At 39.6% G+C, this 26,263-nt stretch overlaps 1 protein-coding gene across 1 annotated transcript in view; it reads right to left on the minus strand.

Moving 5' to 3' along the window:
- Nucleotides 1-26,263, minus strand: part of slc26a6 (solute carrier family 26 member 6) — a 61,103-nt gene that overhangs the window by 18,777 nt on the left and 16,063 nt on the right. The window contains exons 5-12 of the mRNA XM_069936655.1: nt 25,897-25,979; nt 21,002-21,149; nt 13,887-14,000; nt 11,125-11,202; nt 10,241-10,336; nt 7,980-8,086; nt 7,391-7,460; nt 5,042-5,134 (exon numbers count right to left, since the gene is read on the minus strand). Coding sequence (XP_069792756.1) covers nt 5,042-5,134; nt 7,391-7,460; nt 7,980-8,086; nt 10,241-10,336; nt 11,125-11,202; nt 13,887-14,000; nt 21,002-21,149; nt 25,897-25,979 — 789 coding nt within the window. The remainder of the gene's footprint in view (nt 1-5,041; nt 5,135-7,390; nt 7,461-7,979; nt 8,087-10,240; nt 10,337-11,124; nt 11,203-13,886; nt 14,001-21,001; nt 21,150-25,896; nt 25,980-26,263) is intronic.

Genomic DNA, 26,263 nt, shown 5'->3' on the forward strand with positions numbered 1-26,263 from the left:
ATGATGTTGTCCAACAAGGGATAAAGGACAACTCAGGAGGGGAAGGGGATATTGGGGCTAAAGAAGTTTTAAATAGGAGAATAAGGAAAATGTTTGATGTTTTAGGAATGTTGTCTTATAAAGGGTTTAAAATAAGAAAACAGAAATGGAAAAGGAGGAAAGGTAATGATGGAAAAACAGAAAGGGAAGATAAACAAAGTATAAAATGGCTACGTTGAACTATATGACTTTGAATATTAATGGAATACATAACCAAATTAAAAGGAAGAAACTGCTAAATTTACTGAAAAAAGAAAAAATTGATATAGCATTTGTGCAAGAAACACACTTAACTGAATTGGAGCACAAGAAATTAAAGAGAGATTGGGTAGGACATGTAACAGCAGCATCGTATAATTCAAAAGCAAGAGGAGTGGCTATATTAATTAGTAAAAATGTTCCATTTAAAATAGAAGAGGAAATAATAGATCCAGCAGGGAGATATGTAATGATAAAATGTCAGATATATTCGGAATTTTGGAATCTACTCAATGTATATTCACCTAACGAAGAAGATCAAAAGTTTATGCAAGATATCTTTTTGAAGGTAGCAAATACGCAAGGGAACATATTAATAGGAGGGGATTTCAACCTGAATTTGGATTTAAATATGGATAAAACTGGGAAAAAAATTAACAGAAAGAACAAAGTAACCAAATTTATAATTAAATCAATGGAAGAAATACAACTTTTGGATATATGGAGGAAACAACACCCAAAAGAAAAGGAATATTCATATTACTCGGCTAGACATAAAACATACTCAAGAATAGACCTATTTTTGTTATCAGCTAGTATGCAAGATAGAGTAAGAAAAACAGAATATAAAGCTAGAATACTATCGGACCATTCACCCTTAATATTGACAGTAAAGCTAGAGGACATCCCTCCAAGAATGTATAGATGGAGATTAAACCCCATGTTACTTAAAAGGCAGGATTTTAGAGAATTTATTGAAAAACAAATAAAAATGTATTTTGAAATAAATATGGAATCAGTGGAAGATAAGTTTATACTATGGGATGCAATGAAAGCATTCATTAGAGGGCAAATAATAAGTTATGTAACCAAGATGAAGAAGGACTATAATCAGGAAACAGAGCAGTTGGAAAGGGAAATAGTAAATATAGAAAAAGAATTAGCAATGAAGGAAGATACAACTAAAAGAAGAGAATTGGCGGATAAAAAAATAAAATATGAAACACTACAAACATATAAGGTAGAGAAGAATATAATGAAGACAAAACAGAAATATTATGAACTAGGTGAAAAAACGCACAAAATCCTAGCATGGCTGCTTAAGACAGAACAAGCTAAGAAAATGGTATTGGCATCAAGGAAAAAAGACAAACAAGTTACATATAATCCAAAAGAAATTAAGGAAAACTTTAGAGAATTCTATGAACAATTATACCGAACTGAAAACGAAGGGAAAGAAGGGAAAATAGATGAATTTCTGACTAAAATTGAACTACCAAAACTACAAATAGAGGAACAAAATAAATTAACAGAACCATTTGGAATAGTAGAAATACAAGAGATAATAAAAAAATTACCAAATAATAAGACACCAGGAGAGGATGGATTCCCAATAGAATTCTACAAAACATTTAAATACTTATTAATTCCGCCCCTCCTGGATGTAATCAACCAGATTGATGAAACACAAAGCTTACCAGATTCATGTAAAACAGCAATAATTACAGTAATACTAAAACAAGGGAAAGATCCACTCTCACCAGCGTCATATAGACCAATATCTTTACTAAACACAGATTATAAGATAATAGCTAAACTATTAGCAAACAGATTAGCAGAGCATGTACCGAAAATGGTAAATTTAGACCAAACTGGATTTATCAAAAAAAGACGCACAACAGACAATATTTGTAAATTTATTAACTTAATTCATGCAGTAGAAGGAAATAAAGCACCTGCAGTAGCAGGTGCTTTAGACGCAGAGAAGGCCTTTGACAGAGTAGAATGGAATTATTTGTTCAAAGTATTGCAAAATTTCAGTTTACCGGAGAAGTATATTAATTGGATTAAAGCATTATATAAGGGACCGTTAGCGAAAGTGACAGTAAATGGACATGTATCAAAGCAATTTAACTTAAGCAGGTCAACGCGGCAGGGATGCCCACTATCACCTTTATTGTTTGCGTTAGCTATAGAACCACTAGCAGAATTGATAAGAATAGATAATAATATAAAAGGAATAAAAATAAAAGACAAGGAATATAAAATCAGTCTATTTGCGGATGATGTTATAGTGTACTTAACAGAACCAGAACTATCAATAAAAGAATTATATAAGAAATTGAAGGAATATGGAGAAGTGTCGGGTTACAAGATAAACGTAAATAAAAGTGAAGCAATGCCTATGAATGATGCGGACTTCTCAAAATTTAAGAAGGAATCTCCATTTAGATGGCAAATGCAGGCAATAAGATACCTAGGTGTACAAATAAACAAAAATCTCGGCCAACTATATAAACTCAATTATTATCCACTAATGAAAAAATTACAGGACGATTTAGAGCATTGGAAAGATTTACCACTAACACTAATAGGAAGGATAAACTGTATTAAAATGAAAATTTTTCCAAGGATATTATACTTATTTCAGGCATTGCCAATACAACTGACAGAAAAATTCTTCAAAGAGTTAAAGAAAATAATAAGGAAATTTTTATGGAAAGGGGGGAAACCGAGGATAGCACTAGATAAATTAACAGAATGGTATAAACAAGGAGGCTTACAATTGCCAAACTTTAAAAATTATTATAGAGCCGCACAATTAAGATACCTATCAGATTTTTATCAAACAAGGGAAAAACCAGACTGGACGAGATTAGAATTAGATAAAATAGGGGAAAAGATACCTGAACACATATTATATAAATGGGATGAAAAATTGGTACAACATAGAACTTCTCCAGTATTACATCATCTCCTCAATATTTGGAAGAAGATTCATGTAGAAAGAAATAAAACAAATTATCAATTACCAAAACTAATATTGACGCAAAATAAGTTACTCCCTTTTACAATAGATAACCTTTCCTTTAGAGAATGGGGAAAAAAAGGGATTAAAAGAATAGAAAATTGTTTTTCAGGAAGTAGATTCTTATCCTTTGAACAAATGAGAGATAAGTACAATATAACTGGAGATACAGCGCTGACATATTACCAATTGAGATCCTACTTGAAGGATAAATTAGGAAGCAGTTTGAGTTTGCCAGAGGGAAGTAACCTTGAATATGTGATTACAGATACAATGTTAATCAAAAGATTTATAACAAATATGTATATTAAACTGCAAGAAAAGGAAAATGAGGAAACAAATGGTAAAACTAAACAAAAATGGGAACAAGATTTAAATATAAAGATAAAAAAGGAAACATGGGAGAAATTATGTTCTGGAACGATGAGAAATACAATAAATACGAGGCTACGTATGATACAATATAACTGGTTACACAGACTATACATTACACCTCAAAAGTTAAATAAATGGGACCCAACAGTATCTGATAGATGTTTTCGATGTAAAAAAGAAATGGGAACAACAATTCATGCAAACTGGACATGTGAGAAAGTAGAAAAATTTTGGGAAGATCTCAATCAGATATTAAATAAAATAACAGAAAACAATATACCAAAGAATCCAGAGATCTTTCTCCTAAGTAACATAAAGAACAAAGAATTTGGAATTGATTTGGAGGATGCACAAAAAAGATTTGTTAAGATAGCTCTAGCCGTAGCAAAAAAATGTATTATGTCAACCTGGAAATTGGAAGATAATCTGAAAATACAACAATGGTATATAGAAATGAATAAATGTATTCCATTAGAAAAAATTACATATAGTTTAAGAAATAATATTGAAATATTCGAACAAATATGGGAGCCTTACATTAAATACAATAGCGAAAACCTACCGGGGACAATCATTACCTAAGTTGATGGAAGGAGAAGGAAAGAAAAGAATGGACTTAGTAGAATTTCTGGTGTATTTTTGTTGAATGACAACATTGTCTGACTGGTTTAATGTAACCTAGATTGTATACCTTAAATGGATGGGAGGGGGGGGGGTGGGGGGGTGGGTTGGGAGGAGGGAGGGGGGGGAATAAAATGTCACTGTATATGTGTGAAAAGGAAAAAGTGTGTATCATGGCTAATGTGATTTATGGTGTGAAAAATAAAAAAATTAAAAAAAAAGAATAAACAGTTTAAAAGACAAAAGTACTATACTGTTATTTATACTGGACAAACCACTTGCACGAATATATAAACCCTAAAGCATTTTACTTTATTTTCAGTCACCTTTTTAAAAAATATTTAACCGTTGCTGCATCTGCAGGTTCCTCCCCCCTCCACAGAGCTGCCCAAAAGACCAACAACAACATTATAGATAATTAACTTCCCCCAAGTTTACAGATAATGCCTCTGACCAAGTGACTCTTACTAAGCAGGGATAAGGAGACATTTTAAGGGAGTCAACCCAATGGCGAGCGGCATCAACCAGCTCTCTGTCCTTGGTGGTGCCATTTTATTCAAACATAACTTTATTGAAACAGCTGCTACGAGCAAAGCACGACCCTGCACTAGCTGAATAATTGCTCCCATCTTCACCAGAGATTTATATATGTTACTTCAGAGAACATTCATTTTTACAATAAAAACTTGCATAATTTTACCTATTATTTCGATCTTATTTTTTTCTGGTTGCTTGAATTCCAGATACCAGGGGTTTTACTGTATTGGGATAGGAGTGACTTTGGTAAGATGCCAACAGTAGTTTCCATAAAGTGGAAAAGGCTGGATTCAATGGCATCGCGAGTTCCAATGTGATTGAAGAGAATGAATCTTCACTGGCAGGTCATAATTTGCAGCTAAGCAGGGCAGAAATGTATCCTTGCTTTACTGATTGTCCAAAACACCCCTTCTTCCTGAATTAACATTAGGGTAAGGTAGAAATTTAAATCGATTTGCTTACCATCTGCCTCAGAGCCTTTTCATAGAGCTCAGCATTGGCAAAATATATGGTCGCAGATGATTGGAAGATTTTGATTCCGGGAATTTCTTTTGCCTAAAAGGAAATAAGTAATTTTTTTTTGTTACTAACTCGGGGCACTTAGCGCAACGCTGATACAGCGCCTGGGTTTGAATCCCAAGCTATCTGTAAGGAGTTTCTACGCTCTCCCCGTGTCTGCATGGATTTTCCCCGGGGGCTTCCAAGGGTACCTTGGGGTGCAGGTTAATTGGGCGGCATGGGCTTGTGGGTTGAAAGGGGCTGTTGCCGTGTAGCATGCCTAAATTTTTTTAAAAAAGGAACTCAACTTTGACTCTGAATCAAAAGACTCCATAAACTATCCCACAAAATTTGGCTGCATTTAGAAATGTGCATTATGCAAGCCATGACCTCAGTGCACAGGTGCAAATGGTGGCCATTCCAAAGGAGGATATGGTCATAGGTAACCATGCCAACAGATGCAAGCACACTGTGTATGTGTGTGAGTGCTTGAGTAAGTGAGAGTGTGTGTTTGTGTGCCTATGGTAACCTATGACCATGTCCTCCTTTGGAATGGCCACTCTAACAGGTACACGGGAGATCCAACCTTCGTGTGCATTGGTGTAGGACAATGCTGTGTCCTTCTTCCATCATTTTTGTCATCTGTCTACTTCAACTCATTTGAAAGAAGCCAGAGTGGGGGATGGCCAATAGAACAAATGAGCAAATGTTCGAATGGCACCAAGATCACCCCAATTTCAGTCATCAAGCAACAGCATGCAGATGACCATTGCACGAGGGCAGCTTTGGATTCACAGCCCCAAGCCATCGTTTTCACTCACCATACGCAAAGCAAAAGTCCCTGCAGTGCGGCAGTAATGCCCCAGACAAATTAAAACCATGGTGAAGTCCAAGGAAATGTGGGCCTTGTGTGCCATCTCTGAGTGAAGGCAGATTGGAGCAGGAAATACAGCACTGCTTTCACTGAGACAGTATCACCTTGGTCTTGAGAGCAGAGCAATATTTGAAGGTAAAATCTCAAACCAGATGCCTGAGCTATAATAACACCTGCCTCCCAGCCCCTCTACTTTCAGGACGATCTGTGCAGTACACAAACGTGCCGGCGAGACTCAGCAGGTCATGCAGCATCCACAGGAGGGAAAGGATCACAAAAGTTTTGGGCCTTTCATCAGGTTTGAGGAGATGAAGGGCTCAGGCCCAAAATGTTGGCTACCCATTATATCCTAAGGGTGCTGTAGAACCTGCTGAGTCTCGCTGGCATGTTTGAGTATTCCACCCAAACCCCTGCATCCATAGACTTTTTTGTTTAACTCCAATCCTCTCTGTGATCAGCATCTCAAAGTACAGTAGAGAACCAGCAGACCCATCTCAGTAATGTGACCCAAATCAACGGGCAGACGAGTTCACCAATGGCAGCATATCCTCTCCTGAGCCAACGCTCCAGTAGCACTCAGATGGTTCAGATAGGCAGGGCCGTGCCTGGTCACAGACTCCCAAATGAGTCAACTCCGAGCTCCATCATGACAAGAAATTCTCCGGTAAACAGGGAAAAAAAGAACACACGGACAGCATCATGCCTCTGTTGGGAGCACACAGAAATCCACTGTAAATGGTAAGAAAGTACGACTCCCCAACTACCCATCAAATCCCCCAAGGCCCAGTGGTGGTGAAGTCACAAGTTGGTCTCATCAGAAGCCTGAGAAATAGCAACGGAAGCATGGTTCGTATATCAGTTCGTCGAACCTTATTACAGTGCCAGCATCTCAGGTTTGATACAAGGATTTTGTATGTTCTCCCCCTGGCCTGTGTGGGTTTCCACCTGGTGTTCGGGTTTCCTCCCATGTTCCAAAGACTTACAGGTTTGGGAGGTTTGCAATTAAAGTGCACGGTTTCATGGGCTGGAAGAGCCTTCTACTGTACTATAAGGTTAAAATTTTTTAAATCCTCAAACCTGAGGGTGTGTCTAAGTGGGGGGGGGGGGGGGGGGGTGATTTTCAACTGTCTTCAATTACTCAATTTAAATTTAATTTTAAAAAAAAATCAAATGAAAACTTCTAAATTTAGACATACAGAACAGTATCAAGCCATTTCAGCCACCCAATTTACACCCCATTAACCTACAGCCCCGGCACATTTCAAACGGTGGGAGGAAACCGGAGGCCCCCCCCAAGGGAAATCCTAAGCAGACACGGGGAGAACGTGTCAACTCCTTACAGACAGCATGGGACTCAAACCCCCGATTGCGATCGCTGGCGCTGTGAATTATTCTGCATGCTGTGCGCCAATGCAATTATGTCTAATCATTTATACTACCTCCTCAAACTGCTTGATGTCTCGGTAGATATCAGTATTTGGAACTTGTCCCAGGATTGAATATTTGGGCCTGTGGAAAAAAAATAGAATGTCCAAGCCAACATCAAACATAAACTTGAAAAATGTCAAAATAATAACCAGAATACAAAAAAATCCTCTTGTTTTAATTGTTCGAAAATGATCTGGTGAGTGAATCTTCTATTAAAACTGTCCAAAATACAGTTCATTGTCACATGTTCTAAGGTGCAGTGATAGAATTTGTTTTGTGAGCATACCAGCAGACATTTCATACACAGTACACAAGAACAAATGTTCAGAATTAGAGAGAGAGAGAGAAATCTTTTGGAACAGATCAAAAAACATTATTTTATGATTGTGAGGTTCATTCAGGACTCTGGTAATGGCGAAAAAGCAACCGTCCTTGAATCTGGTCATCCGTGGTCTCATGTGCGTGAATCTTCTTGGGTTGGTGGGAGTGAGGAGAGTGTGGTCATTATGGGATGAGCTTGAACATTCATAAATATGAAAGGTGGAAAAGAGGAGCAGCAGGGCCCAGAGGAAGATACTTCTGGGGTGATATCTTACTCACAGCTGTGTCTGGAAGATCACGGTAAGCAATGCAAAACCTATGGAAGCAACAAGTCCAAGATCCATTCCCAAGAGTATTGTACAGATCAGAGTGACGATCCAAACCATCTACAACAACAAATAAAGTTCTCCAGGGTTATCCTAGGGTATAGAAAACTCAAATGCTGCAAAATGTCCTTGAGTAAATTGTAAATAGAAACTTAAGGGTGGCGTGGTTAGTGCAAAGCCATTACAGCGCCAGTGATCGGGACCGGGGTTCGAATCTTACACTGTAAGGAGTTTGTATGTTCTCCCTGTGCCTGTTTAGGTTTTCCCTGGAGGCTCTGGTTTCCTTCCACCCTTCAAAAGGTACCGGGGGTTGCGGTTTAATTTGGGTGCCACAGGCTCGTGCACCGACAGGGCCACTTACTGTGCTTGAATGTCCAATTTTAAATTGAAATGATCAATTTCTGTAATGTAGGGTGGAGTTAAAAATCATTGATCCCATGGATCAAGCCTCACCAAACAGGTGGAGATGTCGGATTTAAACCTTAATTGAGAATTCTTGTTCAACTTTTTGGACGGCAGGATCCATTTTGTCATTTAAGGAAAAATTGGATAGGTATATGGTGTAACGATAGAGATCATGGTTGCAAAGCAACTAGCAATGCCTTAATGTTTGATTAGACTTGGCTGCTAGCAGGGGGCTGACACACAGTACTCCAGATCTGTAATGGAGACTTGCAGCCTCATTGACCTGGCTCATGGTGCTGTTTACAACAACGTTAAAGTAAAGAACCTTTTCCTTCATCCATGTGTTGTCTAAGAACTACGGATACAAGAAGAAACATATGGATGGGAGGGGAATGGAGGGTTATGGACAAGGTGCAGGTAGGTGGGATTAGAGGAGAGTACTTGGTTCAGTGTGGACTAGAAGAGCCGAGATGGCCTGTTTCTATGCTGTAATTGTTATATGGTTATATCTATCCCTATACACAGAATGCATGGTAAGCTCCTTGGCTGAACTTAACCATCTCAGCTTCTTGATTGAATGGTACAGCATCAATAGCAGATATAGATCATTAATTGAAAGATGCAAAAGCCATTTAAGGGCCTGATCCCAGTTTAAAGGGGAGGTGTTTTGTGTGACCTTTCAACCCCACTTACAAGTGGGCATCGCTGCAGATGGATGGGAAAGGGTTTAATTCTTTCCTAGAACCAGCACCCTCTGCTATGGTATCCAGCCTCTTGAATGGGGATTGCCTGCCTTCCAGGTTTAAAATATTAACAACACACTTGTGAGTGACTCAGCAGAAAAGTTAGCGAGGGTGGGGTTTCAAAATATCATTGATTGTTTCCAGATGCGAGATAAAAGGCTGCGTTGCCAGTTGAGAACTGCTGTGAATTATGAAAAGTCAGCTCAGTGCTGGCTTGGTGGTGTACTCTGGACTCGTCTGACATGAATTAGCCCCAAAGGTGTGGCTTCCAGCAACCAATCCAGCCCTGTCCAGGGCTAATGAGAGTGAATTGCTGAGACAGACCTTATGCAATTTAGGGATACATCTGTGGGTTTTTTTTCCCTTTCCTAGTGAATCTATTAAAAGAAGTCCACCTTTGTATCTTTAGAGAAGTGGGGGATCGGGTTCGTTTCCTTGCCTGAATCATCCCCACCCCAGTTAGGCCTCATCTGCCTTCTTTGCCATGTGGCCTTGGTTGTCTCAATTACCTTTAGGATTCTGAATGTCAGGGGGATTCGTCATTCAGCAATTAGATGAGATGTCAAAATTGCCAAATCAGGCCTCATCTGCCGCCTTTGCCATGTGGCCTTGCTTGTCTCAATTACCTTTAGGATTTAGGATTCAGAATGTCAGGGGGATTCATCATTCAGCAATGAGATGTCAAAATTGCCAAATCTTCGGAATTTTCTCTTTAAATTGATCATGAATGTTCAATTGTGGGCTTTATTTTGTATTTAAATTTAGACATACAGCACAGTAACAAGCCTTTTCAGCCCACAAGTCCGTGCCGCCCAATTAACCTACAACCCCGGTATGTTTCGAACAGGAGCCTCCTCGGTGGAAGCCCATGCAGACACAGAGAGAAGGTTCAAACTCATTATGGACAGTGCGGTATTCGAACCCCAGTCCCGATGGCTGCCACTGTAACAGCGTTGCGCTAACCACTTTGCCGACCCCGTACCGCCCTAATGTCGACGTAGACGACTCATCGGCATTGTAGCTGTTTCTTTATTTGCTGCATTTTGCAATCATGCATTTTTCTTACCAGATCGATTTTGTTCGTTCGCCAGAAGTGGCATATGTCAGTGACCTGTTTAAACATCCCTTTGAGATTGACAATGACGATAGATGCCAAAACAGCCTGAATTTTAAAAAAAAGAAATAGCCATTAAACTGTCCATAATGATAAACAAATTGGCCTGAACAAAATCAGTGTCCTGTAAAGAGATTTTAAGCAATTAAATCCTGATTTAAGAATGTTCAATTATCCTTTCTCTTTCACTCAAAAGATAAAGCTGCATGCTTGAAATCAAATTAGGTCAAAGCAATCTGATCATTTATGAGCACACTGGTATGATAATGTTCTCCTATTTGACATATTGGCAATCTTCTATGACCAGATATTTGCAATCATTCGTCATCAGTGGCAGATTAACCATTTGGCTTGAAGCCTAGGGGCCCGGAGGGGCCCAAGACCCAAGGTTTCAGTCTACTCAGAAGCAAAGAGTGTGTGTGTGTGTGTGTGTGTAAAAATTGGTTATGGCCTCTCGCTCCCTCTAACGTTAAAACCTGGCTATGTCCTGTGGGGTGGGGTGGGGTGGGGGGGGTGGGCTTACTGAAGATCAGCCTAGAGCCTGGGTGTTAGTTAATACACCACTGATTGTCACTGGCAACTTGAACCAGCTGTCATGAGTACACTGTGCTCCTGTTGATATAACATTTTGATGTTCTATGTGCTTATGTGATTCATTACAGAGGCTGATTCATTAGCCACAATGCATTTCTCATGTAGTTGTGATGTCCATCAATATATTTTTTTTAATTTCAGATAATAGTTCTGCTTTATTTTGCCTTCCTTATCAACAGCCCTCTTTAACAATTGTAGATTTAGATATTTTCTTGGACAATGTCAATGAGAAAGTGGTGTACCTTAGGTAGATGGCTGAAGAGTGCTCCAATCTCCAGAATTATCACCAGAATAACTGTGCAGGACACAGCGGAAGCCAGCTGCGACATGTCAAACAAAGAAAAAGATTTGGTAACAACGCACAGGGATTATGCAGAAAGGCATTTACTTCCTGAAGGAGGAAGACGATCGATCAATTCCAGAACGTGACCTTAGCTACACCTAATAGGCATGTTATTATGAACACAAGATACATTATTAAAAGTAGCACAAGGTGGACATTAGAAATAAATAGGAAGCAGAAAAGGGAATAAAGCTGTTATTGAGAAAATGATGACCCTAGATTTGATCAGCACTTGGCATGTTTGCAGAGGATCGTTTCTGCTTCAAATGTCCTGCCTTCACATTTCTGGTTGGCTCATTATCAAGATGAATTAATTGGTAGCATCAAATTTGCTAAACTAGTAAGAATAGACCAGTAGTTCTCAACCCTTTTCTTTCCACTCACATCCCACTTGAAGTCATCCCTAGGCCGTCGGGGCTCTGTGATCAGTAAGGTGTCGCTTAAGGTGGGATGTGAGTGGGAAGGGAAAAGGTTTGAGAACCACTGCTCTAGTCTCAATTGTGACTGAACTATTTTGCTTGAGAAAAATGGTAATTGGCCCATTTCCTTTGGAGTTCTGAAACCATGCACAGAACGAGTCAATGAGAGACGATTAAAACAGGGGTTTCAAACCTTTTCTTCCCACCCACATCCCACCTTAAGCCATCCCTTACTAACCACAGAGCATAGGGATGACTTAAAGTGGGATGTGAGTGGGAAGAGAAGGTTGAGAACCACTGGGCCAGACATTTAACATTTTGCTGACTTTGATCACCACCAATGTAAATTATACTGATAATGGCCCCGATCTATATCACCAATCTGCCTATTGTAAAGACACACTTGGAGAGAGTGGGCAGAACCAGCGCTAACAGCTTCTGTCTTGTGACAGCTAGACACAACAGCTTCCTATCTACTGGCAACTAGCCACTACAGCCACAAGGCATAGTGACTCAGCAGCACCCGTAGGTCTACTGAGAAGCCTTGGCCTACTCAACATAGCTACGTCATGAGGTCGTTAGCACTTCAGATGTCACATGTTGTGTGTCTATATCAAGCCTGATTACACTGCAATAAACACTTCTCTCTTCACTGGCTGACAACTTCAGGTGTGGTCTCATTATTTCAACATGATGGCATATGAGCATAAATATCATTCGACACAGTCTCCTCAATTTGGCTGCACAGCATGAGAAAACCAGCAGAAAATTCTTCCATGGATCATCTCAATCTAAACCTCACTGCAATTAGAATACACTCAAACATTTTCACACCGGTTTATCAGTAATTAGTAACTGTTCAGGTTTTAATGTAGATCCAGGGGAAACTTAGATGGACAGGCAGTCAATATTGACCTGTGAATATTCTGCCAAAGCTGATACAATTGTTTATTAATTATTTAGCTGACGCTCTGGTGATATTATTGAATTTCGCTCCTGTTTTTACCAGACAGTAATGAGGGAATTGCAGCATTGTTTTGATGTCGCCAAACAGATGAAACAGATGCATTATCACAAGTTTGACTGTATCATGGACGGACATCATTACCGAACTCAGCTTTTTATTTCAGGTTTTATTTAGTGATGTGAATGTTTTTAAATTCCCTGTATGATTGATTTCAACACCAGACCATTAACCTTCAGCCATAGACATACAGCACAGTAACAGGCCTTTCCGGCCCACAAGCCCATGCCTCCCAATTACACCCAGTTGACCTACAATCCCTGGTACTTTTCTTTTAGAGGGTGGGAGGAAACTGGAGCCCCCAGGGGAAACCCACGTGTAATATGGAGAATGTGCAAATTCCTCTCAGACAGCGCTGGATTTGAACCCAAGTTGCTGGTCCTGTTATAGCATTGCACAAGCTGCTACACTAACCCTGCCCAACAATTCCTCTCAATCAGTGGTTCTCAACCTTTTTCTTCCCACTCACATGCCACCTTAAATAATCCCTATGCCATTGATGCTCTGTGATTAGTAAGGGATTGCTTAAGGTGGAATGTGGGTGGAAAGAAATAGGTTAAAAAAAACTGTTTTAATTGTACCTAACTGATTTATTGGTTGGAAAGAAAAAGTTTGAAAACCACTGTTTTAACCATCCCTCATGGACTCGTTCTGTGCAGGGTTTCAGAACTCCAAAGGAAATGGGCCAATGACAACTTTTCTCAAGCAAAATATTTCAGTCACAATCGGGTCGAGAGCAGTGATTCTCAACCTTTTCCCTTCCCACCCACATCCCACCTGAAGTCATCCCTTACTAATCCTAGAGCACCGACGGCCCAGGGATGACTTCAAGTGGGATGTGAGTGGGAAGAAAAAGGTCTAAATTCTGTCAAGTCTAATAAACAAGAACCAAGAGGCTGTGCAAAGCACTTTTTTTTTCCTTTCACCTTTTTGAGGAAGTATTTGGGTTACTCCTGCTCTCATTTTCCACCTGACAGTGCCAGCACACCAACTGAACCCGATGTCGCAGAAATTCTGACCCCCATAGTTATGTGCAATGATTTCCAACTGTAGAAAATGAATTGAACCATACATAAACATGCGGGAGGAGCTGAGCCACACAACCCACCCCCCTCCCCCCACCATGGAAGGCAACAGCAGGTCAATAGCTTCATCTTCCCCATAGAGATCTTGCACCAACACCTGGAGCAACGATCCACTGGACCAAATATGTCTTACCTGTGTGTTTCCCCCAGTAGTTTCTTGAACCAGGCTCCTGGACATGGAGCAGCTCACAGCAAAGCACTGGAAAAATCCTCCCACAAAATTGCTGAGGCCCAGGGCTATCAGCTCCTAAAATGTAAGGAAAAATGACGTGGAAAGATTTGCCTTTACCGGATCAAACCACTTCACAATTACTCCTGAAAAAACACACAAATGCTGGAGAAACTCACAGGTCAAACAGTGCCATTATGTAGCAAAGGTGAAGATACATCACCAACGTTTCAGGCTTGAGCCCGTCATCAAGGTGTGGGATAACATGACAGATGTCCGAACAAAGGGGGGGAGGGGGGTGGTGAGGGTGGGAGATGATAGGTGGAATTGGGGGGGGTAGTCTAGGCTAGGTGGAGAGAGAAAGGAAGTAGGAATGGGAATAACTAGATAAAGGGGGGAGGAAGGAAGAGGCAAGCTGATTAGTGGAATGCAATGAACTCAATGTTCATGCCCTGGGGTTGGAGGGTGCCCAGACTATAAATGAGGTGTTGTTCCTCCAGTCTGTGGGTGGTCAGGGTGGGGTAGTGTGAAAGGCCATGGACAGACGTGTGAGCTTGAGAGGCTGACTCAGAATCAAAATGGTTGGCTACGGGGAGGTCGCTTTTGTTGCTGACGGAGAGGAGATGCTGGGCGAAACAATCTCCTGATCTGCGACCAGTCTCTCCGACGTAGAGAAGGCCACAAGAGGGTGCACCGGATACAGTAAATGAGTTCTGTGGAGGTACTCTCCAACCCCAGGGCATGAAGACTGATTTCACTGCATTCCACTAATCAGCTTGCCTTTTCCCCCCTTAACTAGATTCCAGTTCCTACTTCCTTTCTCTCTCCACCTAGCCTAGACCCCCCCCTTCCTGTGGTTTCCCCCCCTCCACTTATCATCTCCCACCCTCACCACCCCCCTTCCCTCTTTTTTTCAGACATTTGTTATGTACCCCCCACACCTTGATGAAGGGCTCAAGCCCGAAACGTTGGTGATGTGTCTTCACCTTTGCTACATAAAGGTACTGTTTGACCCGCTGAGTTTCTCCAGCATTTGTGTCTTTTCACTTAACCACGGTGTCAACAGAATCCTGTGTTTTTTTTCTCAGAATTACTCCCAAATGATAATACAATGTAATGGAAACATCCGTCCCTTCATGTGTAGTTTTACTAAAACTTCAAGAAAAGGCAATATTTTCAGCTGTAAATCTGAAGCAGCGCAGCACCGAGGAATAAATCACCCTGTATGGCTCAGTTGGTCTGTTAGAGAAGATAGAATGTGCAGGAAACTCATTTGACTGAAAAGGAACATCAAAGGTTAAAGAGAGATTGGGTTTGGCAAGTTATAATTTCTTCTTTCAATTCCAAAGCAAGGGGTGTTGCTATTTTAATTCATAAAAAAAGTTAACTTTTAAATTGGATTCAGTTTTTGAAGCCGTTGGCAGGCTTTTGATTGTTAATTGCAAAATTTTTTCAGAATCTTGGACTTTAATAAATGTTTATGCTCCCAATATAGATGATGAACAATTCATGGTGGATTTTTTAAAATCTAATTCAGACATATGATAAAATATTGGTTGGAGGTGACTTTAATTGTTGTTTGGATCCATTGTTAGATAAATCTCCAAAATCTATTGTCAGGACAAAGATGGCCAAACAGTTAATGACGGTGATGAAGGATATGAATTTGGTGGAGATTTGGAGGAAGTTAAACCCTACTGAGAAGGATTTTTCTTTTTATTCATTTCGGCACGATTCTTATTCTAGAATAGATTTATTTTTAGTATCAGTGCTATTACAAGGAAGAATTTTTAAAGCTGAATATAAGAATAGGATTTTGTCTGATCATTCTTTGTTGTTAATCACTTGTACTGGTTCTGAGAAAATGGAGAATGTGTATAGATGGAGATTTAATTCGATGTTGTTGAAAAATTCTGACTTTATTTAGTTTATGAGGGATCATGTACAGTTATTTTTGAAAATAAATGTAGATTCGGTTGACAGTAAATTTGTTTTGTGGGATGCTTTGAAAGCCTATTTGAGGGGACAGATTATTAGTTATACAGCTAAAATTTAAAAAAAACAACATTTAGCTGAGACTAATAAAATAGAGGAGATAGAGATTTTGGAAGAAGAATTAGAGTGGGATGCTAGGAAACTAAAAAAGTTTGTTTAACCAACTTGAAATTGCAGTATAATTCATTACAAACTTATAAGTTTGAGAAGTTATTGCAAAGGACTAAACAACATTATTATGAGTTGGAGGAAAGAGCCCATAAAGTGTTAGCATGGCAATTAAAGACTGAACAGGCTTCTAGGACAATAAATGCTATTAGATGTGATTCTTTGATTTCCTGAGGTTTATAAATCATCAATGATGAATTTTGTTTATTTTATGAGAGATTGTATACTTCTGGAGTATTGGAAGATGATGCTAAAATCAACACCTTTTTTTCTGAATTGGCTTTACCATCTTTAAGGGATGCAGAGATTAAAGACAGATTTTTTTTTTACTGTTGCGGAGATGAAGGAAGCGTTACAGTCAATGCCTGGTGGGAAATCTCCAGGAGAGGATAGTTTTACTTCTAAATTTTATAAAGAATTTCAGTATTTGTTAATTCCCTTATTGATGGATGTTTTGAAACAGGCTACGGAGATTGGTCCTTTTCACGATTCTTTTTTCAGAGCGCTTATTACGGTTATCCCTAAGAAGGATAGGGACCCATTGAAAGTGGGATCTTATAGACCTATTTCTTTATTAAATGTGGATTATAAGATTGTTGCCAAGGTTCTAGTTAATAGTTACCAAAATATTTACCAGATTTGATTCATGTAGATCAAGTGGGCTTTATTAAAAATCGGTATTCAGCAGATAACATTGTGAAGTTGATTTCTTTAATTAATGTTTCTCGGGGGAAATCCAGCCAACTTATGGTAGTTGCTTTAGATGCTGAAAAGGCCTTTTATAGAATGGAATGGGTTTTTTTGTTTTAAATGCTGGAAAAGTTTAAATTTGGGCCACTTTTTATTGGCTGGGTTAAGGCTTGATATAAAAATCTTCTTCGATTGTATTATCTAGATCGACTAGACCAGGTTGCCCTTTGTCACCAGCTCTATTTGCATTGATTATTGAACCTTTAACTCAGTTGATTAGACAAGACGGTAATATTAAGGGTATTAAAGTGAATACAGAGGAGTATAAAATACATTTATTTGAAAATGATGTCTTAACATATTTAATGCAGCCTTTGGGGACTTTACATGCGAGACTGGAACAATATGGTTAATTGGGCTAAGAATAAAATAGCCTTTGACTATTCATCATTTAAACACATTGTGAAATTTAAGTGGTCTGATCGAATTAAGTATTTAGGAATTATAATAGATGATAATTATAATCATTTATATGAATTGAATTATTGACCTTTATTGTCTAAAATTAAATATGATTTAAATCGATGGAAAGATTTACCAATAATGTTGATAGGATGAGTAATTGTGTGAAAATGGATATCTTTCCCTGTATACAACACCTTTTTCAGTCTATTTCTTGCAGAATTCCCCTAAAATTCTTTAAAGATTTGAATGCTCTGGTGAGGACATTTTTATGGAAAGGTAAAATGGCAAGGGTGTCATTGCAGAAATTGACTTGGAAATATGAGCAACTTCCTCATTTTCAGAATTATTATGAATCAGCGCAATTGAAATTTATTAATAGGATGTTTGAAGTGGATAAACCCTTGGTTTGGGCTAAGATTGAATTGTCTCAGATTAATGAGAAGAGAATGGATTATTTTATTTATAAGTGGAATTCTCAGCTTTTACAGAGTTACAATTTACCAATGTTGAAACATTTAATGGAATTATGGAGTAAGAAGAATGAAATTATAGGTACTGAAGGTAACATTTCGGCTAAAACTCCTTTGTATCAGAATAAACTTCTTTCTTTTTCATTAAATAATCAGCTTTTGAAAATGTGGGAACAGAAAGGTATTAAGTAGGTAGAGGATTGTTATGAAGCTGGGTATTATTTTGTTTCAAAGAATGAAGGAGAAATATGGAATTTCTCCAAATACCCTGTTTACTTATTATCAAGTTAGAGCCTTACTGTTGGATAATTTTGGGCACATGCTACGGTTGCCTAGGCAGTCTAAATTTGAAAGTTTGCTTACTGAAGGGGGTAAGAAGGAATTTATATCTGAAATGTATGCTCTATTAGAACATAAAATGCATAAGCTGGATATTTATAAATGTAGGTTCAGATGGGAATATATTTTTGTTTATATCTATTTCTCAGGGTGATTGGATGACTATACATGAGGATAGTATGACTAAAATATTGAATGTAAGATATAGATTGGTCCATTATAATTTTATATATCAGTTATATTTAATTCCTGAGAAGTTAAGGAAATATAATTTTATTTTTTCTGATTTATGTTTTAGGTGTCATAAACAAGTTGGCTCTTTTTTGCATTCTACTTGATTATGTGAAACAGTGAGACTTTTTTGGAATAGAAATAAGGAATTTTTAGAAGGTTTATTTAAATTTAAAATTTCGCTTGACCCTATGGTATTTCTTTTGGATTAAAAAATTGACTTTGGAATTAAAATTAGATAAATCTCAGATTGCTTTTTTGAGATTCTGTTAGCAGTGGCAAGAAAATGTTTGGCAATTTCTTGGGAAAATGAGACTTATTTAAGTATTCAATGGTGGGATTTGGAAATGAGGTCTTGAATTTCATTAGAAAAAATAACATATAATCTACGTAATAATTATTCATTTTTTTGTTCAAGTTTGGAGCCCGTATATGAGATATATCGGTTTGAATTTGTAATAGATTTTTTTCCCCACGGTTGGTTGTTGCACTGTTGCCTCAGACCATGGCGATAGTTGATGATTGTTATCCTCTATTTTCCATTCTTTTCTTGTTTTCTTTTGGGGTAGTTTAGAGGGGGGGGTTGGGAATGGTGGCAGGGGTTAGGGTTGGGGGTTGGGGAATTTATAGGGGATAAATAATATTTATCTATTTGTATTTTGATTCTGATTCTCCGATTTATTTTGATCAATAAATATTTTTTTTTACAAAAGAGAAGATAAAATGATATTATGTGTCCTTCAGAATCTGTTCCTCATTCTTCCCCTCTGTTCCCAATTGTTCCCCACAGTTCTTCACAGTTCCCCACTGTGCCTCACTGTTCCACAGTTTTATTTGGCTGATCTAAATGCAGTAAATGGCCTTCCACCAAATTGTTTTGCACAGAGACAGAATGATGTTAAATACACATAAATAAAATAAAATCATGTTAAATAGACATAAATAAAATTAAATAAAAATTGGGCAGCAGAGTTGGCATGGCGGTTAGTGCAACACCATTTATAGTGCCAGCGATCAGTACTTGGATTAGAATCCCACACTCTCTGTAAGGAGTTTGTACATTCTCCCCGTGTCTGTGTGGGTTTTCCCCGGGGAGCTCCAGTTTCCTCCCACCCTTCAAAAACGTACCGGGGTGTCGGTTAATGGGGTGTAAATAGGGTGGCATGGACTCATGGGCTGAAATGGCATGTTAGTGCCTACAATAAAAAAAATTAGACCAATTAGAACATCAGAAATTTGGAGCGGAAAAAGGGGGCCTTGTCTTCATTAGAAACCGCTTGGAATTCACTTAGCTTAATCAACCTTCCTTTTCAAGTCTGTGTTCAGTCTCGAATAATTATATCCCAATCTCTATAATTGGGAGTCTAGCAGACCCATTAATTTGTGTAAAACCACCAATTGCCTTATCCATAGAAACATCTTGCTAAATAATATCTCAACAAGAGGGGACTGAAATTTTCCATGGGATGTTTTCAATATTCTATGGTTTGATGGAATATGTATCGAAACTTGGGAATACAGCATGTTATAATGGATGCAAGAAATAATTTTGAGTGTGTCACCTTGATTTAGATCTTTGAGCCATGGACAGAGCGCGTTATTCAGATGAAACTGGATTGCTAACGAGGGTGGTATAAAGTTAAAAGACCTTGAATGTCAGAGGATTAGGAGAGATAACAGTGTTTAAGAGGCTCCTGGATAGACACATGAATGTGTGGGGAATAGAGGGATATGTATCATGCAAGCAGCATCTATTGAGTTGCATTTGGATATCATATTCAGCACACATTGTGGGCTGAAGGGCTGTACTGTTCTATATTCTAACTGTACAGGGCAAGGACTAAAACTATATTAATTTAGCTTTGTGAGAAAACAGGGCAGAAAAAAAGAAATGTGAAATAATTGCATTTCATTTATGAGGATAACTTGAGACAAGTGGTTCTCAACCTTTTTCTTTCCACTCACATCCCACTTTAAGTATCCCCTAGGCCATCAGTGCTCTGTGATTAGTCAGGGATTGCTTAAGGTGGGATGTGGATGGGAAGGAAAAGTTTGAAAACTGCTGTTTTAATTGTACCTCATTGACTCGTTATGTGCACAGTTTCATAACTCCATATTTTTCTCAAGCAAAATATTTCAATAACAATTGGGTCTAGAGCAGTGGTTCCCAACCTCCCCTTTCCACCCACATCCCTCCTTAAGTAATCCCTGACTAATCACAGAGCACTGATGGCTTAGGGATTGCTTAAAGTAGGATGTGAATGGAAAGAAAAAGGTTGAGAGCCACTGCTTTAGACATTTTATTTTTAAAATTTTTAAATTAGTTACACAGCTTAGTAACAGGCCCTTCCGGCCCACGAGCCCATGCCTCCCAATTACACCCGATTGACCTAGATCCACCTCCCCAACCATACATTTTGAAGGGTGGAAGGAAACTGGAGTACCTGGAGGAAACCCACGTAGACACGGGGAGACCGTGCAAACTCCTTATAGACTGCACAGGATTCGAACCCCTGTTACTGATGCTATAACAGGTTTGCACAAACCGCTATGCTAATTTAGCCACTTGTCATGTATCAACAAGCATCACAGACAATTTCAAGTTTGCTGCAGAATGAAATGGGCCAGAGTTGTGTGGTTAGGTTGATGGGTTGGAGCTTTGCTTGACTACCCTTGATGATATTTCTACTAATCTCACTGATGTTTGGAACCCTGAGTTACCTGGTTGCTGTCCACCTCATAGCCATGCTTGAGGGCGAAGATCTTGCCCAAAGATATTGTGATGCCGTACCCTACAATGCCCAAGGCAAAGGCATCTCCTGGGAGGCTGGAGGCAAGGCTGAAGTCAGGTGCAACCGGGGCTTTTAGGCTGGAGAGAAGAGGCATCAGTGAGAACAAGGAAAGGAAGATTTGACTTTATCTCATGATTTCAGAATATCCCTCTGAAGAGGTTTTGAAGTGGAGTTACATTACAAATGTAGGAGTCACGGGTATCACTTCCAGCATAATTAGATCCCACAAATAGCAAATTAATGATGAAATAATATCAACCATGGAACATTACAGCATAGAACAATTCAGCCCTTCTGGTCTGTGCCAAACTATTTTTCTGGTTAGTCCCACTGACCTGCACCCAATCCAGAGCCCTCCATACCTCTCCTGTTCCATGTACCTATCCAAATTCTTTCTAAATGTTAAAATTGAGATCGCATTCACCATCTCAGTTGGCAGCTTGTTCCACACTCCCACCACTCTCTGTGTGAAGAAGTTCCCTCTCATGTTCCCCCTAAACTTTTCCCCTTTCACCCTTAACTCTGATTTGTATCTCACCTACCCTCAGTGGAAAAAGCCTTTCTACATTTACTCTGTCTATCCCCCTCATTTTAAATACCTCGATCAAATCTCCCTTCATTCTTCTATGCTCCAGGGACTAAAGTCCTAACCTGTTTAACCTCTCTTGTAACTCAGTTCCTGAAGTCCAGACAACATCCAAGTAAATCTTCTCTGCACCTTTTCTACCTTTATCTGAAAAAAATATTGACCAGTACACCAGGAAAATCTCCACTCTTCTTCAAAACAGTGGTAAAGAATCTTTTAAATATACCCAATAGGATTCTCATTCACCATCTCTTCCAAACAAAATGGCATCAACAATGTACCCCATTTTCAGTATTGGCCTCATGTTAAAACCCTCACATTTCATTTTAAAACTCTAAGGTCTCATAATAATTTGATTTAATTTAATTATTTATTGTCACATCTACAGAGATACTTTGAAAAGCTATATTTGGTGTGCTATTCAGGCAAGTCAACCCAAACCTGTAGTTAAATAATAAAACAAAACTGCACGGTGTCATGGTTACATTAAGTCCAAAAATGTTACTGGGAACAGTGCAGGATATAAAGAACATTTAAACAGTGCAGAAGTATCACCTTATATCAACAACAGGTGCATACAAGAGTCTGATAACAGCAGGAAAGAAACTGTCCTTAAATTTTAAGATTCATGTTTTTGAACTCGTGTTTCTTCAGCAGAACCCCATTTGCATTGTGGAACCCAAAGGCGGTCGGGGTTGGGGGCTTTTACTTCGGCCAGACAGCTGGCTGAGCTCATTGGTCGATCGGCTTCAGGGTTGGCACCAAGGGGGGGTGAGAACTGTTAGGTAAAAACATCATGAGCTGGGAATGTAGAGGGAGTCACCCAGTGCTGGGCCGTAACAAGATGCAGTTGTGACCTTGTACTCTCAAGATAAGAGTGGGGATGACAAATTGATGTGCAGGAGGCTAGCAGAGAGGGATAGCAACAGTTTATTCATTGGACAATGTCATGGTATGATAATTTACTAAGTACGTATCCTAAGGTATATAAAAAACACCACTTGCTGATAACGGCAGAATGCGCCTTCTCCAACTAACACTGTTAGTTGCAAGTGTTACAATCCAGTAATAAAGAACAAAGAACCTTGATTTCGACTCAGTCTGGTGTCTGACTCACTCATTCATGAACAAAGCAGACCTAACAGAACCCACAGGCATTGCCCCCCCATACTGTCGTGGCCATCGCTCGCCGTCAGCCTGCCCCACCCGGTCCCACGTCACTAGCATCTAGCTTGACGCACGCTACTGACTCTCCACCCACCCAGCCTCCCCCGGCCGTGTCACTAGCGTGAGTCAAGTGTCAGTAGCGTCTAGTGATGCTTGATGCAATAAAAGCAGCGTCCTTGTCTCCCACATCAGAGGGGTGGATGGTGTTAACGACAGGTAGGTGCCAGCGTCCAATAGCAGCCCCCTCCCCACTGAGTGAGTTTACACGCTAATGCCCCACTCTAACATTCATTCTGGCACCGACCCTGATCGGCTTAGAGCTCACAATACTCTCTGGGAAGCCAGCTGCAAGTTGCTGGGAGTGGCCTGTACAGCAGAAGCCAAGCTTAGTTGATGATCTCTGATCTGTGGGTTGTGTTGACAGCCAGAGAAGGCTAATACCTCCAGCTGACCTACTGCCACAGTTAATATGTACAAGCGTGAATGGCTTTCATGTTTAGGACTGAAGCACTTAATAATGATTACAAAATATTTTAAAAATTAAAACTTAAATACTCAGAAAATGATGAATGGTCAAATATATTTGTTTTGATTTAATTTAGATGATTTTAAAGGGAATTAACACAAAAAATATCCTCTCAGCAATTTCTTTCTGATATTGTTGGTCTTGCACCAGATTAAGTCAGCAGATTTCCCAACCAGCTCATGTTGAGGAAGCCTGCAACGTGCTGTTGAACCTCCTCCTGGTAAAAGTTGATGCCTTTACACTGTTTTAACTGCCCTTGGCTCTACACCCGACACATTGTCACTGTAATTCAAAACCTTTCACTCTTTGACTTACTTTAATACTGTACCCTGACTTTTTTTGCTTTACTATTGCGCGTAAGTACGAGTTGACTTCTCAGGTTAGCACATATTTTATACTTTACAAATTAATTTAAATTTATAAAAAATATAGTCATACAGCCGTTTTAGCCCACACCACCCAATTTACACCCAATTGACATTCCAACCCTGGTACGTTTCAAATGATGGGAAGAAACCAGAGCACACACCCCCCCAGGGAAAGCTCACGCAGACACGGGGAGAATGTACAAACTCCTTAAGACAGCGTGTTGGATTTGGACCCAGGTCCCGAATGCTGGCGCTGTAAAGGCATTGTGCTAATTGCCTCACTAACCGTGCCACCCCTACCTGACAAAGCTTTTCACTGTCTTGGCGCATATGACAATAAAACGTTTCTTTCTCTTTGGCTTGGCTTCGTGGACGAAGATTTATGGAGGGGTATGTCCACGTCTGCTGAAGGCTCGTTGGTGACTGACAAGTCCGATGTGGGACAGGCAGACACGGTTGCAGCGGTTGCAAGGGAAAATTGGTTGGTTGGGGTTGGGTGTTGGGTTTTTCCTCCTTTGTCTTTTGTCAGTGAGGTGGGCTCTGCGGTCTTCTTCAAAGGAGGTTGCTGCCCGCCAAACTGTGAGGCGCCAAGATGCACGGTTGGAAGTGATATCAGCCCACTGGCGGTGATCAATATGGCAGGCACCAAGAGATTTCTTTAAGCAGTCCTTGTACCTCTTCTTTGGTGCACCTCTGTCTCGGTGGCCAGTGGAGAGCTCGCCATAGAACACGATCTTGGGAAGGCGATGGTCCTCCATTCTGGAGACGTGACCCACCCAGCGCAGTTGGGTCTTCAGCAGCATGGATTCGATGCTTGCGGACTCTGCCAGCTCGAGTACTTCGATGTTGGTGATGAAGTCGCTCCAATGAATGTTGAGGATGGAGCGGAGACAGCGCTGATGGAAGCGTTCTAGGAGCTGTAGGTGATGCCGGTAGAGGACCCATGATTCGGAGCCAAACAGGAGCGTTTAAGTTCAATTGAAACCCACGAGGAGTCCACCGCTGTGCAGGAATCTTGAGAACCAGAGTGAAAGGCCCTACTTCACTCAGGGAGCTGTCCTGAGATTCAGTCCCCTTCGACATTGTCAAAGAAACCCCTGTGCAAAGGCCTCTCAAACACTGAGAGCTTGTGTCATCCAAGGAGGCTAATGGTGTTTTAAACCCATGAATACTACAAATGAATAGAACCAAAAACACCATGAATGTAAAGCAAGGCATAAAGTATTTTTGTATATAATTTTTATGAATTAATAGTTTTTTTTTAATTGAAAAAAAGTAAACGCTGAGCTGGGATCTTTGAGTTTTAAAGAGTAGCAGTAGGACCTGTCAAATGAAAGAGATCGCTCTCTTCATATATAAAAAATTCCATTTGAAAAGTGACTTCAAATGGTTTGAAATTGAATGTTTTAAAATAATTTTATGTATAACGGTTAGAACATTTTTTCTTTGACAAAGTCGCGATAAAAAGTTCTAGGCCCAAATATCGACCATTATTTATCTCCTACCCATTGACTTCTTCCAGCAGGTTACTTACTCTTTTGATCAAGGGCATTTGGAAGCTGGACAGTTTATGTCAGTGAGGTCCATATTCTATGACAGAATAAATAATACAAAAAAGCAATTCTTTGGTTACATATTTTTCTACTTCTTCCACAAGCCCCACTGAATTTCAGAAGAAAGGGGATGTACTAAACACCATATCCAGGAAAGATCTAAAGAACTGTGGCTCATTCTGAATGTCGTTCCTTTTGAGCATAGGTTCCTGTTTAGGGTGCAGGTCTGCGTAAAATTACCTACAAATAGGGGACAAAGAATCCAAAAAGAAACAGAAATAATTTAAATGGTTTCCAAATAGATTTAACACTTAATGTGGGTGGCACGGTTGGTGTGGCAGTTAGCGCAATGCCTTAACAGCGCCAGCGATTGGGACCAGGGTTCAAATCCCGCTCTCTGTAAGGAGTTTGTACATTCTCCCCGTGTCTACATGGGTTTTCCCTGGGGGCTCCGGTTTCCTCCCACCATTCAAAACATATGGGGGGTTGCAGGGCAATTGGGTGTAAATTGAGCAGCACGGACTCGTGGGCTGGAATGGCCTGTTACCGTGCCGTCAGTCTAAATTTAAACTTCTAACTGGGGATCAGTTCCTATTGCAAGAATACATTTCACAATCAACTGACCCTTTAGGAATATCACCAACAATATCGATTCCATATTTTCCAGCCAGGTCGACATTTGACGCAATCACTGTAGCAATTATTACCTATTTGAAAGGAAATCATAAAATTAGCCTTGTTGGTTTTTAACTTTTTAAGACAACAAACAGGGTTCACAAACTCAATGACCATTTCTATGCCCAAAAATCCAGATTAGTGGAATTGTTTGTAACTCATTAGGTTTTTGCTTAAAGCTGTAAAATTGATTGAAGTACTGGCATATTGCATCAGCATTTCTACCAATAATATTTCCAGCATTTTGTCTTCCTTCCACTTTTAGAAGGGAGCAAATAATGATGTGGTTTAATAGTGGAGAAGGAAAAGAGAGTGT

This window comes from Narcine bancroftii, chromosome 5 (assembly GCF_036971445.1).
Source record: "Narcine bancroftii isolate sNarBan1 chromosome 5, sNarBan1.hap1, whole genome shotgun sequence".
NCBI lineage: Eukaryota > Metazoa > Chordata > Chondrichthyes > Torpediniformes > Narcinidae > Narcine > Narcine bancroftii.